This window comes from Eriocheir sinensis, chromosome 50 (genome assembly GCF_024679095.1).
Source record: "Eriocheir sinensis breed Jianghai 21 chromosome 50, ASM2467909v1, whole genome shotgun sequence".
Lineage (NCBI taxonomy): Eukaryota > Metazoa > Arthropoda > Malacostraca > Decapoda > Varunidae > Eriocheir > Eriocheir sinensis.
Genome location: NC_066558.1, coordinates 3,013,967 through 3,029,367, shown reverse-complemented (window position 1 = coordinate 3,029,367; position 15,401 = coordinate 3,013,967). Strand labels below are relative to the sequence as shown.

At 40.7% G+C, this 15,401-nt stretch overlaps 1 protein-coding gene and 1 long non-coding RNA gene across 17 annotated transcripts; one reads left to right on the top strand and one right to left on the bottom strand.

Moving 5' to 3' along the window:
• Positions 1–410: 410 nt before the first annotated feature.
• LOC126982264 (uncharacterized) lies at positions 411–1,634 on the bottom strand. Of its 3 annotated transcripts, none has more exons than XR_007734941.1 (2): positions 626–1,634; positions 411–555 (listed from the first exon to the last, which is right to left on the bottom strand). It is a non-coding gene; the product is annotated as an uncharacterized LOC126982264 (long non-coding RNA). The 3 variants fall into 3 exon arrangements; XR_007734942.1 differs by having other exon boundaries at positions 411–545; XR_007734943.1 differs by having other exon boundaries at positions 411–545; positions 656–1,634.
• A 590-nt stretch (positions 1,635–2,224) lies between these two features.
• On the top strand, positions 2,225–14,814 carry LOC126982260 (heparan-alpha-glucosaminide N-acetyltransferase-like). Of its 14 annotated transcripts, none has more exons than XM_050834243.1 (16): positions 2,225–2,354; positions 4,583–4,752; positions 5,343–5,458; positions 6,065–6,165; positions 6,586–6,692; positions 6,905–7,212; positions 7,677–7,784; positions 8,412–8,549; positions 8,890–9,013; positions 9,142–9,263; positions 9,740–9,935; positions 10,429–10,989; positions 11,252–11,382; positions 11,512–14,046; positions 14,155–14,186; positions 14,396–14,814. In XM_050834243.1, the coding sequence occupies exons 2-12, from the start codon at positions 4,600–4,602 to the stop codon at positions 10,882–10,884; spliced, it is 1,929 nt and encodes a 642-aa protein (XP_050690200.1). In that variant the 5' UTR covers positions 2,225–2,354; positions 4,583–4,599; the 3' UTR covers positions 10,885–10,989; positions 11,252–11,382; positions 11,512–14,046; positions 14,155–14,186; positions 14,396–14,814. The 14 variants fall into 14 exon arrangements, with proteins under 14 accessions (XP_050690200.1, XP_050690199.1, XP_050690197.1 ...); XM_050834242.1 differs by having other exon boundaries at positions 14,295–14,814; XM_050834240.1 differs by having other exon boundaries at positions 14,155–14,500; positions 14,663–14,814.
• Positions 14,815–15,401: the final 587 nt, after the last annotated feature.

Sequence of the window (15,401 nt, the reverse complement as noted above, 5' to 3'; positions counted from 1 at the left end):
GGAGGTGGATTCTGAGGTTACATTTTTGTTCTGGCTATACTGAGACCTCGGGTGGATTCTAGGGGTATTTTTTTGTTCTGGCTACACTGAGATCTCGGGTGGATTCTGGGGGTATTATTTTGTTCTGGCTACACTGAGATCTCGGGTGGATTCTGGAGGTATTTTTTTGTTCTGGCTACACTGAGATCTCGGGTTGATTCTGAGGGTACATTTTTGTTCTGGCTACACTGAGATCTCGGGTGGATTCTGGGGGTATTTTTTTGTTCTGGCTACACTGAGATCTCGGGTGGATTCTGGGGGTATTTTTTTGTTCTGGCTACACTGAGATCTCGGGTTGATTCTGGGGGTATTTTTTTGTTCTGGCTACACTGAGACCTCGACACCAGATAACATGGAGATTATCGGGTGGAAAATGTGTGTTTTTGTTATTTATTTGTTTTATTTATTGATGTATTGAGGCACCAGATAACATGGATAGGTCGAAAATGTATTTATTTATTTATTTATTTTATTTATTTGTTTGTTTTTGTTTGTTAAAACCTTACCTAACCTAACCTAACCTAACCCAACCCAACCTAACCTAACCTAACCTTACCTAACCTAACCTAACCTAACCTAACCTAACCTTACCTAACCTTACCTAACCTAACCTAACCTTACCTAACCTTACCTAACCTAACCTAACCTAACCTAACCTAACCTAACCTAACCTAACCTAACCTTACCTTACCTTACCTTACCTTACCTGACCTATCATTACAAAAGCCTATAGTATTAACAAAATCATAATCCTTGTATAATGACCTCTTCAGTGACCTCATAGTCCACCTCCCTACCTACCACCTTCATTGTAATTAATTTATAATGAGAATATGGGAACAATTTGACTAGTGATATGGTGTGTGTGTGTGTGTGTGTGTGTTTTAGAATATGCAAAACATCTTTCCTCTCCCTCTTTCTCTCTCTTTCTCTCCCTTTCTTCTCTTCTCTCTCCCTTCCTCCTCCTTCTCTCTCTCCCTTCCTTCCTCTCATCTCCCTTCTTTCTCCTCCTCTCCATTTCTCTATCTCTCTCTTCGTATCTCCCTTTCTTCCCCTCTTCCTTCTCCATTTCCTCCCTCTCTCCTCCATTCCCTCCCTTCTCTTTTTCTGTCCCCTTCCTCCTTCTCCCTTCTCTCTCTATCTCTCTCTCTATCTATCTATCTATCTATCTCAAACCATCTTAAAAAAAATATATATTGAAAAAACACCAAAAAACATGAAATTGGGCAATAATTCAAATGTGTATACTCAGTGATTTTTTTTATTTTCTTATTTAAGGGGCAGTTCAATACACTTATAAGGAGTTTGATTCTAATTGTACATCTTGTATAGGTTCCAACACCACTACAAGGAGAGCTAATTCACACACTACAAGCCCCTTTCATCATTTAAATAACCCTTCATAATTATGTATCTCTAAAAGTTCATTGTATATTCATGTCTCATTGTCCTGTATATAGATCCATTTCACTAGATAATAAATAAAGAAATAAAAAGCTATAGATGGTCTGTATATTTCTTATCTTATTAGGACAATGCACTTTAATCATAAGGTATCAGGCATTGTTACCAGATGCTATGAGAGAGAGAGAGAGAGAGAGAGAGAGAGAGAGAGAGAGGAAAGGAAAAAAGAGAAAGAGAAGACTAAGAGAGTGAGAGAGAGGTGAAAGGGAGCAGAGGGAGAGGAGTAAGAAGAAAGGGAGAAAGATAATTAAGGAAGGGAGAGACGGAGGAGGGCCATAAATAAAGAAGGGAGAATGGGAGAACTAATAAGGGAGGAGACTGAAAGGGAGATAAGAGATACGAACAGGAAGAGAGAAGGAAAGAAGGGAGAAAGGGAATGATAGAGGGAGGAAAGATTTAAGAAGGGAGAAAGAGAATGAAAGGGAGACAGGAAGGAAAGGTCGAAGAAGGGAGATAAAGGAGGAAGGGAGACAAAGGGAATGACAGAGAGGGAGGAAAGGTCGAATAAGGAAGATAAAGGAGGAAGGAAGAAAGAGAATGAAAGGGAGACAGGGAGGAAAGGTCGAAGAAGGGAGATAAAGGAGGAAGGGAGAAAGAGAAGGAAAGGGGAACAAGGAGAATGATAGACAGGGAGGAAAGGTCGAATAAGGGAGATAAAGGAGGAAGGGAGAGAGGAGGGGAGGGTGGGGGGGTCAGGGGGGGGATGGATCAGCTGACTCTTGTTTACACTTTCCACGCAGGCAAGAGGAGGAGGAGGAAGGGAGAGAAGAGGGAGAGAGAAAGGGAGGAAAGGGAGAGAAGGAGAGACTTTTACCTCCTCCATTTACTACGTTCTTCATTATAAGGGAGAGGTGAGTAAGAGGAGAAGGGAGAGAAAGGAGGAGGAAGGGAGATAACTTACTGAGGGAGGGAGAAAAGAGAGGAAGGGAGAGAGAGAAGAAGGGAGGGAGGAAAAGAGGATGGGAAGGGACTGGAGGAAAACATGTGACCGAAAGGGAGAGACAATGGAGGAGGAGGAAGAAGGGAGATAAAGAAGAGGAAACAAAGGAAGGGAGAAAAGAAAGGAAGGAAAAGAGAGAAGTAAAGAAGGAAGGGAGATAAGGGAGGGAGGGAGGGAGAAAAAGAGGGAGGAAATAATGACTGACAGGGAGGGAGGAAGAGAGAGGAATAAGGGAGGAAGGTTCTCTTTCTCTTCCTCTTCCTATTTTTGGTAAACTAGCATTTTCAGTAGTTTTTCGGCTGTTTTGAATGAATATTCTGTCATTTCTATCGCAAATCGTGTTTTTTTACCCCCTTCCAACCAAGAGACTAATGATTTGCGATAAAAATTTAGAGCACATTCAAAACAGACCGAAATCTACCAGAAAAACTAGTTTCGTCCACACAGGTGCATTTAAACTAAAATAACCTAACATAACCTAACCTAACCTAAAACAACCTAACACTAACCTAACTCAACACTAACCAACCAACTAACCCAACCCAACCCAACCTAACCTAAACTAACTCCTAACCCAACCTAACCTAACCTAACCCTAACTAACCTAACCTAACCTAAAACCTAACCCAACCTAAAACTAACCTAACACTAACCTAACCTAAAACTAACCTAACCTAACGGCCCCTCCTCCGTTATAAATGATTTCCGAGGGGTGTTTATGGGGATGAATTTACTCAGAATGCGGAGCTCTTTCTAATGGTCAGGGTAAGAAAAGCCATCTCTAGACTGGTGTACTCCTACAATAATACCCTATTTTTACCCATACCCCAATTTTACCCATACCCCAATTTTACCCATACCCCATATTTACCCATACCCCAATTTTACCCATACCCCAATTTTACCCATACCCCATATTTACCCATACCCCATATTTACCCATACCCCATATTTACCCATACCCCATATTTACCCATACCCCAAATTTACCCATACCCCAAATTTACCCATACCCCTTATTTACCCATACCCCAATTTAACCCATACCCCAATTTTACCCATACCTCATATTTACCCATATCCCATATTTACCCATATCCCATATTTACCCATACCCCATATTTACCCATACCTAAATTTTACCCATACCCCATATTTACCCATATCCCATATTTACCCATACCCCAATTTTACCCATACCCCAATTTTACCCATATCCCATATTTACCCATACCCCATATTTACCCATATCCCAATTTTACCCATACCTCATATTTACCCATACCCCATATTTACCCATATCCCATATTTACCCATACCCCAATTTTACCCATACCCCAATTTTACCCATACCCCAATTTTACCCATACCCCATATTTACCCATACCCCATATTTACCCATACCCCATATTTACCCATACCCCATATTTACCCATACCCCATATTTACCCATACCCCATATTTACCCATACCCCATATTTACCCATACCCCATATTTACCCATACCCCATATTTACCCATACCCCATATTTACCCATACCCCAATTTTACCCATGCCCCATATTTACCCATACCCCCTATTTACCCATACCCCTTATTTACCCATATCCCATATTTACTCATACCCCAAATTTACCCATACCCAAATTTTACCCATACCCCATATTTACCCATACCCAAATTTTACCCATACCCCATATTTACCCATACTCCATATTTACCCATACCCCATATTTACCCATATCCCATATTTACCCATACCCCTTATTTACCCATACCCCATATTTACCCATACCCCATATTTACCCATACCCCATATTTACCCATACCCCATATTTACCCATACCCCATATTTACCCATACCCCATATTTACCCATACCCCAATTTTACCCATATCCCATTTCTACCCATATTTTTCCCCATTTCCAGAGTCATTTCCCCTATTTCTTTTTTCCCCATTTCCACATACAGCCATACCCCAATTTTACCCATACCCCATTTCTACCCCTATAATTTTTCCCCATTTCCAGAGTCATTTCCCTTTTCCCCATTTCCACATACAGCTATACCCCAATTTTACCCATACCCCATTTTTACCACAATTTCCCTATTTTTTACCCCTATTTCCCCATTTCCAGACAGAGGCGTAACCACAATGGGCGACGGGGATGAGTTTTTCCCTCCTCCGACATGTCCGGCTGCCCCCCATGGCCACCACCTCACCCTAGGCCAGGCGTGTCTCGAGGTGGCCAGCGGCGACGCCCACAACACCCTCAAGCTATGGGCACAGGCTGAGGAGTGCTATAAGGTTAGTTGAGGTTCATGCGTTTATTTGTGTTTATGGTGTTAGGTGGTATGTTGAGGAGTCTATAGAATTTTGGTCTAAGAGAGTTACAAGGTTCTTGGGCTTATAGATTTGTGTTGAGGTTCACGCGCTTATTGATGTATGGCTTTGGTTGGCTTATGAGATCAAACACCTTCTTGATGCATATGAGGGGTCTGTATTTTTTGCATTCCTGTGACTTGAACTCTTTTTAAATAAGCATTTGGAAATCTTTCTATCATTTTCTTTGAGGAGAGGACGAGTTTGGTGGGGGGGTTTCCTGTTAAGTTCCCTCTTCTCTTTATTTTTCTTTTTTCCTTTTTTCTCATGTAAAAAAATATAAAATCCCTCCACTATTTTCTTCTTTTTCTTTTCTATAAAAAATACATTAATCCCATCTGAGTTTCTTTTTCTTTTTTTCTAATATATAAACAAAATCCCTCTGGTAGTTTTTTTCTCTGATATAAAATAGATGAATAAACAAACTCCATCCACCAGTATCCACCTTAAAAATATTCGCTCCACTGTTTTTATTTCTCTCCGACATAAATAAATGAATCAACTCCCTCCGCTAGTGTCCGCCGTGGTATTTCCTCACCCTGCCGCCCGCGGACACCCAGACCCTCATCGTCAACACCACATATCTGACCAACCTCTTCATCACCAAGAACGACGACACCGATTTGTACAGGTCAGTCAGTCAGTCAGTCAATCTATTTACTATTTATCTTTTCAGTAAATTTATTGGCTATTCATTCATTTAGTCAGTCAGTCAGTCAGTCAATTGGTTAGTTAGTTAGCCAGTCAGTCAGTCAGTCAGTCATCTAGTCAGCCAATCTGTTAACTATTTCTCTTTTCAGTAAATTCATTGGCTATTCATTCATTTACTCAGTCAGTCAGTCAGTCAGTTGGGAAGTTAGTTAGCCAGTCAGTCAGTCAGTCAATTGGTTAACTATTTCTCTTTTCAGTAAATTCATTGGCTATTCATTCATTCATTCAGTCAGTCAGTCAGTCTCTTAACTATTTCTCTTTTCAGTAAATTCATAAGTTATTCAGTCAGTCAGGCAGTCAATGTGTTCACTATATTCTTCTTTGCAAGTCAATCAGTCGGTCAGTCAGTTAGTCAGTCAATTGATCTGTCAACTCATCAACCAGTCTCTAAGATAGTCAGTCAAACAGTTAAGATGTCAGTCAACCTATCAATCATTCAGTCAGTCAGTCAGCCCTTCCCCCATCCCCTTCCGCCCCTCCCCATCCCTTCACCCCAACACCCCTTAACTCTCCCTTCCCCCTGTAGCCTCCAGTACCACTTTCGGGAGTACGGGAACTACCATCTTCGTCTGGGGGAGAAAGTGGCGGAGATTGAGGTGACGAGACAGCCGGAAAATGAGTACTTGCGTGAGTATTGGCGCACGTACGCACTCACACACACACACACACACACACACACACACACACACACACAAGATATATCATTCATCTTTTCATATCTCCATCTTTTTCCTTACTTTTCCTTCACTTAATCTCCTCTTTTTCCTCTTTTCTTTCCTCTTTCATCTCCACACACACACACACACACACACTAATACACCATTTTCCTAACATATATTTTGCATCTTTTCTAATCTCTGTTATTTTCCTTACTTTTCCTTCTCTTTTCCTCCTTTTTCTCCTAGTAACAATAATAGTAATAAATGAGAGCATCAATTTTTGCCAGACAAGTTATTTTCCCTTACTTAAAATTCGATAATAAAAGTATGTATTGTTAAATGATCATATAAACTGTGTACGGGTTATAATCGGATCTCCCTCCCGTAGCCCTGCTCACGGCCGCCCTCTTCTACCTCCTCCTCGCCTTCATGTGGCAATGCGCGAAGTTCCTGGTGAGACGCATGGATTCATCTGCCGCCTCCCCGGAACTGAGGGTAAGTGTCTTGATCTCTCTTAGCCGATATGTACTTGTAATAATTCAGGTCACCTCTCCTCCCGAAATTGACCTATCTCTCGGCCACTCCTCTAACTCTTTTTGGGAGCAGTGAGTAGCGTGCCGTTGAACTGACTCCTTTGCTTAAAGAAGAATAAGAACAAGTAATAACCCAAAAAACAACACTCCCATGTTCTCTCTCTCTCTCCTCAGCGCCGAACCACATCCGACCCTAGCGAGCGCCGACCCCTAGTCTCATCCATGGAGGAACCACAACCGTCAACCTCAACCGAACCGCAACCATCCACATCTTCTCACCCCTCCACCTCCTCACAGCCCTCATCCATGCAGCACTCCGCCTCACTTGCTTCCACTGTGCTAGCCTCGGAGCAGCTCGCAAGCCCCCTACACAGCAACCAGAGCCTCGTACAGACGTTTTATGTTACCCGAGACCTGCCGCTCCCACTCCCCGACGCAAGAAGGGAGTCAGGGCGGCTGCTCTCACTGGATGCCTTCAGAGGGTGTGTGTGTGTATGTGTGTGTGTGTGTGCTGTCTCGATTTTGCTTCTTTTCTTTCTTTCTTTCTCTCTTTCTGTTTCCTTCATTCCATTTTCTTTTTGTACCCTTTTCATCATCTTAATTTTTTCCCTATTTTTCCCATTTCCTATTTTTTCTATATTTTTACCCATTTTTCCCCTCATTTTTACCCATTTTCTCCCTCATTTTTACCCAGTTTCCCATTTTTTATTTCAATGTTTTCCCTCTTTTCCCCATTTTCCCGATTTCTTTTTTCCCTATTGGTTATTCTTTGTTTATTTATTCTTCCATACGTAATTTATCTTCTTCATTTTTCCTTCCTTATCCATGTCTGCCGTCCCTTTCACTTCCCTAGGACTAACATTACTATTATTATTATTATTATTATTATTACGATTATTATTATTATTGTTATTATCATCAGCTCCCCTCCGTCCCCCTACCCCAGGCTGGCCATCGTGCTCATGATCTTCGTCAATTACGGCGGCGGACAGTACAGCTTCTTCAAACACGCGCCCTGGAATGGTATCACAGTGGCCGACCTCGTCTTCCCATGGTGAGCGTGATTATATTTTATTTATTTATTTATTTATTTATTTATTTATTTATTTTTTTTTTTTTTTTTTACCTCAGACGCGTAGTGGTGGTCATCTCTTTTACTTCATTTCTTTCTTTTTTTTCTTCATTCTTTGTGTTCGATTTTCCCTTTTCCCTCTTTATTTATTTATTTATTTTGTATTTCTTTATTTATTTATTTTTGTATTGTAGAAGTGTAAACGCGTCTTGTTTTTGTCCTTATTGCATTATTTTGGCCTCGATTATGTTTGGTTTGATTTTTTTTTCCTTCTTTTTCCTTCTTTTCTGCAGATGAGCTACCAACCTCTTTTTTTTATATTCCTCTGAACCTAAAATAGATTCTCATTTGGTTTTATTTCTTTCTCTCTCTTTCTATTATCTTTCACTAACTTTATTTTTCCTATTTTTCCTTTATTTTCTATTTCAATTTTTCCTATTTTTCCTTTATTTCCTATTTTTCCTTTATTTTTCCTATTTTTCCTTTATTTTCTATTTCAATTTTTCCTATTTTTCCTTTATTTTTCCTATTTTTCTCATTTTCTTTCTCTCTTATTCCCTCTTTTCGTTCACCTTTCGTTACCTTCGTCACTTTCCGCCCCTTCCTCAGGTTCTTGTGGATCATGGGCGTGAGTCTCGTCTTCTCCGTGCGCTCTCAGCTCCGTCGCACCACCAAGCGCATCATCATCGTCCTGCGTATACTCAAAAGGTGCATCATCCTCTTCGCTCTGGGCCTCATCGTCAACAGGTGAGGATTGGATATCTTTTGTTTTAGGATTGAGTATTTTTTGTATGGGTTCTAATACCTTTAACCCATCCGCTGTGATTGGCACGGATTTTGCCTTCACTGGTAGCCATACACTCCCAGGTCTTTCTCTGCCTCTGTGGTGGATAGTGGAGTGTTTCCCATGTGGTATTGGTGTGCTGGATATCCCTTCACTGGTAGCCTGGTAACATACACTCCCAGGTCTTTCTCTGCCGCTGTGGTGGATAGTGGAGTGTTTCCCATGTGGTATTGGTGTGCTGGATATCCCCTCCCAATGTGCAAAACTTAACATTTTTCTTTACATTCTTTCGTTCTCGCGCAGCACCAATGGAAACAACTACATGCCGACCTTTCGTATCTTTGGCGTGCTCCAGCGCTTCGCCATCTGCTACCTCCTGACGGCTGTGATCGAAGTCTACTTAATGAACCCACAAGAGTCCCCTGAGGTAAAACTAAAACACAAGGAAACGGTAAAACAAATTGGTATAAACAAAATAAAATCACAAACTAACTCACCTTCTAACTAACTTCCTAATCAACTAACGAATTAACTTCCCCTGTTTTTCCCCTTCAGTATGTGTGGTACTGGAAGGTCCGAGACTTGGTGCGCTCAAGTCCGCAGTGGGTGTTCACGCTGGTGCTGGTAACAATGCAGGTGGTGCTTACTTTCGGCCTGTCTGTCCCGGGATGCCCAAAGTACGTAAGGGAGGGAGGGTGCGAGAGGGAAAGAAAAAAATAGACAGAGGGAAACAGCAAATTCAAGCTTTATATAAAGATTAACAAATGCTAAACACCTTCAATGATATATCAGTTCCCCTTCAATACCCACCATTTTCTCTTACAGTTTCCCCCCCACCCCCCATTCTCTCTCTCTGTTTGTCTCTCCCTCGATATTTTTTTCTTTTTTGATGTTGAACGTAAAGTAATCAATTGCGTATTTTATTTCTCTCTCTCTCTCTCTCTCTCTCTCTCTCTCTCTCAGTCCTCCTTTAATTACTAATATTTTCTCTCAGTCACCCCCTAACACACACCATTTTCTGTCTCTCTCACAGGGGCTATCTAGGGCCTGCGGGGCTTACTCTCTCTCTCTCTGTCTCTCTCAGTCCTCCTTTAATTACTAACATTTTCTCTCAGTCCCCCCTAACACACACCATTTTCTCTCTCTCCCACAGGGGCTATCTGGGGCCTGGGGGGCTGCACGAGTGGGGGATGTACCGGGGCTGCACTGGGGGGGCTGCGGGGTACATCGACCGAGTGTTTGTGGGTGAAAAACACGTCTACGCACACCCCACTTGTGCTAAAATCTACGCCAGCAACACGCCTTACGACCCCGAGGGATTGCTGGGTGCCCTGACGTCTGTGCTGATGGTAAGGTGTTGGTAGTAGTAATAGTAGTAGTAGTAGTGGTAGTAGTAGTGGTTCAATTTATATCCATTTCAGTTCATTTTAAAAAAATTGTCATCGTTTTAGATTTTTTTTTTTCCGATCGTGATATTTTTTTGTCTTTCTCAGTGTTGTTTTGTAGTCTGTGTGTGTGTGTGTGTGTGTGTGTGTGTTTTTTTATCTATAGTGTACTTTTACTTCTTTACATTTTTACGAGATCAAATTAGTATCGGAATTTGACATATTTTTTTGTGTGTGTGTGCGTGTGCGTGTTAAATGCAGCTCTTGATTATTTCCCTTTCAGATATTTATTCATGCATTCATTCATCATATTTACTCATAATCTTCACCCTAAAAAAATACTTGTAAACTAAAACCATATATATCTCTCTTTCCCATCAAACACACACACGCAAACGCACACACACACACACACACACACACACACACACACACACACACACACACACACACACAGGTTCAATTCGGCGCCGCATGTGGACGTATAATCATCACCTTCGAGACACACTGGGGCCGCGTCGTGCGATGGCTGGCGTGGGCGGGCGTAACCGGGCTAATGGCGGGCTTCCTCTGCGGCTGGCGTAAGGAGGGCGGACTCATCCCTGTCAACAAGAACCTCTGGTCACTCTCATACGTCCTCTGCACCGCCTCCTTCGCCTTCATCCTCTTCACCGTGTTCTACCTCCTCATTGATCAGCGGAAGTGGTGGAGCGGCAATCCGTTACGCTACGCTGGAATGAACGCGATTTTCCTGTACGTCGGGCATGAGGTTTTCGGGGGGCTGTTCCCTTGGTCGTGGCGTCCGGTTGGGCAGCATCACGCAAATTATCTCGTCATGAATTTGTGGGCGACGAGTTCCTGGATCATCATTGCGTATCTGTGTCATCGTCGAAAGCTGTATTTCTCGGTGTGAGGCTACGTGACGAGACTCTTATGGGCTAATACCTGTCTCTGTCTCAAGCTCATGGATCATTACGTATCTCTTGTCGTCATCGTAAACTGTATTTCTCGGTGTGAGGTTTCAAGATGACAAGACTTTACGAGCTCATTCCTCCGTCGAACACAGTGTCTTTTTTTCTTTCCTTTGTCTCGATCTCTTGGGTCATTACGTATCTTGTCGTCGTCGGAAGCTGTACTTCTTGGTGTGAGGTTTCGAGATGACAAGACTTTACGAGCTCATTCCGCAGTTGAACGCAGTGTCTTTTTTTCTTTCCTTTGTCTCAATCTCTTGGGTCATTACGTATCTTGTCGTCGTCGGAAGCTGTACTTCTTGGTGTGAGGTTTCGAGATGACAAGACTTTACGAGCTCATTCCGCAGTTGAACACAGTGTCTTTTTTTCTTTCCTTTGTCTCAATCTCTTGGGTCATTACGTATCTTGTCGTCGCCGTAAACTGTATTTCTCGGTGTGAGGTTTCGGGATGACAAGACTTTACGAGCTTATTCCGCAGTCGAGCACAGTGTCTTTTTCTTTCCTTTGTCTCAATCTCTTGGGTCATTACGTATCTTGTCGTCGCCGTAAACTGTACTTCTCGGTGTGAGATTACGGGATGACAAGACTTTACGAGCTCATTCCTCCGTCGAACACAGTGTCTTGTTTTCTTTCCTTTGTCTCAATCTCTTGGGTCATTACGTATCTCTTGTCGTCGCCGTAAACTGTACTTCTCGGTGTGAGGTTCCGAGATGACAAGACTTTACGAGCTCATTCCTCCGTCGAACACAGTGTCTTTTTTTTCTTTCCTTTGTCTCAATCTCATGGGTCATTACGTATATCTGTTGTCATTGTCACAAACTGTACTTCTCCATGCGACGTTTCGACATGGCAAGACTCTGTGGGCTAATTTCTGTCTGATTCTCTCTTGTTTTTATTTTTTCATTATTTTTCTCATTTTTTCCTGATCCAGTTACGTAATTTTTGGGGTCGTGTCATTTTAGTCGTATTTTGAGGTTACGTTTCTTTGTTTTCCTTTTGTGGTTTCATTATTCTTTTTCCTTATCTAGTTACGTATTTTTTTGTGCCAACTGATGTATTTTTAAGTGTTCCGTTAAGTGTTTCTTCAAGTTCCGTCGCACGTACTTACCGTCGCGTTGCTCACTCTCTTCCATGTTACGTACCAGTCATTGATTAAGATTATTATGTTTAGTATTATCGTTAGTGTGAGGCTCAAATAATGCTATGGGTTGTATTTTAAGACATTTCACTGCCCAAGAACACATACTTGACAAGGCTTTCGTAGGAGTTATTGGGATTTCCAGGAGTAGTTTTATGACCCTGGTGGTAGTGTGACCCTTCCTCTGTACCATGAACCTAAAGAAACACATACTTGACAAGGCTTTCGTAGGAGTTATGGGCATTTCCAGGGGTAGTTTTATGACCCTGGTGGTAGTGTGACCCTTCCTCTGTACCGTGAACCTAAAGAAACACATATTTGACAAGGCTTTCATAGGCGTTGACAGCATTTCCAGGAGTAGTTTTATGACCCTGGTGGTAGTTTGACCTTTATTAAACACACACACACACACACACACACACACTCACACACACACACACACAGTTAGTATGTCGCCAAAAAACAAATGATTCTACTTGCATGATTACGTATTGAATATCGCACACACGCAAACACACACGGAATGTCTATGTATCTGTGTGTGTGTGTGTGTTTATATAAGTCTAGTGATTGTTTCCAGATAATTATACAAGTCCTGTGATGAATGGTAGCTTCGGACACACACACACACACACACACACACACACACACACACACACACACACACACACACTCATCTCCAAACAATAGACAAGGTTGTGTGTATTTCCTGTGCTATACTCAATCATATATATTTTCTAATCCTTAATTTTAGCCTCATAGAAAGTAGTTTTAAGATTCACACACAGCTTGAGATTATGTGCCAAGGTGAGGTACTTTCTAATCATTCCGTTCAGCTTCGTAAATAAAGTGGTTTACGTTTTATATATACAGTTTTATGCAGCTTGAGAGATTATATATGCACTCCATGTTAAGTATAGTTCGATAGACAGTAGTTTTAAGCGATATTCAGCCTTAGAAATTATGTGGTATATATCTGAACTAATTTTGTAATCACTCATTTGGACTTCAGATAGTATAGAATTTGCTTACAGGGAGAATGTGACAAATATGTAAACAAAATATTACTTAACCCAGTAGCAGCGGGGATCATGTTTCTTAATGGTCCCTCTAAGCGAGAAAAATGAGAAAAAATCATCACTCACACAAACCATTTCATAATATATATCAAAGCATTTGTGATCAGTTTATGTATCATCTATTTTGGGGGGTTTAAATCATGGCACAAATTTGGCCTGTCGCTGATACACAGTAAAGCCACAAATATGGCCCATCGCTGATACATGGTAAAGCCACAAATTTGGCCCGTCACTGCTACATGGCAAAGCCACAAATTTGGCCCGTCGCTGCTACATGGTAAAGCCACAAATTTGGCCCGTCGCTGCTACATGGTAAAGCCACAAATTTGGCCCATCACTGCTACACGGTAAAGCCACAAATTTGGCCCGTCACTGCTACACGGTAAAGCCACAAATTTGGCCCATCACTGCTACACGGTAAAGCCACAAATTTGGCCCGTCATTGCTACCGGGTTAAGTTTAGGGCTATAGAAATTAGTTTAAGGTCTTCTAAGTTGCCAAGATCAGAGGTATTTTATAATGTTATAATGTGATTTTACTTACTTAAGTTTACCCCCAGTTAAAAAGTCGTGTAAGTTCTTCTAAGTTGCCAAAATCATGTGTTATAGATTGGAGGGATTTTTATGATGCATATGTGATTTGATATACGTAAGTTAAGCTCCGTATAGAAATTGAAAGGTCTGAACAGCTCTCAAGATTATTTACTAAAGGTCAGAGAGGTATTTTGTAATCTATAAGTTGGATTTCGTATACATAAATTTAGTTCCATATAGAAGTTAGTTAAAGTTCCTCACAGTTTCCAAAATACTGTACGATAGAGATATTTCGTAATCTTTTAGTTGGATTTCATATACGTAAATTAAGTTCCATATAGAAGTTAGTTTAAAGTTCCTCACAGTTTCCAAAATACTGTACGATAGGTCAGTGATATTTCGTAATCTTTTAGTTGGATTTCGTATATGTAAATTTAGTGCCATATGGAAATTTGTTTAAAGTTCCTCACAGTTTCCAAAATACTGTACGATAGGTCAGTGATATTTCGTAATCTTTTAGTTGGATTTCGTATATGTAAATTTAGTGCCATATGGAAATTTGTTTAACTTCCACACAGCTTCCAAAATAATGTACGATAGAGAGATATTTCGTAATCTTTTAGTTGGATTTCGTATACGTAAATTTAATGCCATATGGAAATTTGTTTAACTTTCACACAGCCTCCAAAATAATGTACGATAGAGATATTTCGTAATCTTTTAGTTGGATTTCGTATACGTAAATTTAGTCCCATATGGAAATTTGTTTAACTTTCACACAGCTTCCAAAATAATGTACGATAGAGAGGTATTTTGTAATCTTTTAGTCGGACTTCATAGAAATTTGTTGAACCTCCACACAGCCTCCAAAATAATGTACGATAGCAAGGTATTTTGTAATCTTTTAGTCAGACTTCATAGAAATTTGTTGAACTTCCACACAGCCTCCAAAATAATGTATGATAGCGAGGTATTTTGTAATCTTTCAGTCAGACTTCATATGATAATTATCCACGAAAACGCATGTTCCATAAGGACGCATATATACTAGTGTCCTCTGGCTCCATTCAATAACTGTCCACAAAAATCCATGTGCTATAAGTATAAATAATATTAAGTTTGGCTCAATAGAATTACTCACCAAAATCAAGTACCGTAAATTCCTATCAATATTATCATGTATTTTATGAGACTCGTGAATAGTATCTCGGAATTCTCAACCATTTTTCTGTATGGGTGAATTTTGCAGGGTTTTTTTTCACATTTTTTCTCTTTTATTCCTTGCCCCTGACTGGTTAGCTCCCTTGCTGTAAAAAATAAATCGTTACCAACATAAAAAACAATCCCAGCTTATACAGTGTTCCTCGCCTTCATTGAATTCAACGTGCCTCACCTCCTTTTATTTTATTTATTTATTTTTATTTTTTTATTTTCTCCTTGAGCTGCTTCCTTAACTATAAACAAAAAGAGACATCACTTATTACCAACACAAAGACAACAACAGCTTCTATACACTATGACTCACCTGCATAAAATTCCACACTCTCTCCTTCCAATTATATTTTTCCTTGAGGTACTTCCCTTACGCACAAAGAATACTCGTATAAGGTTAAGAGATATCACATCATTACCAACACAGAAAACAATGCCGGCCTCTATACACTCATTTCACTGAATTACACTTAACTTCACTCCCAATAACATTTTCC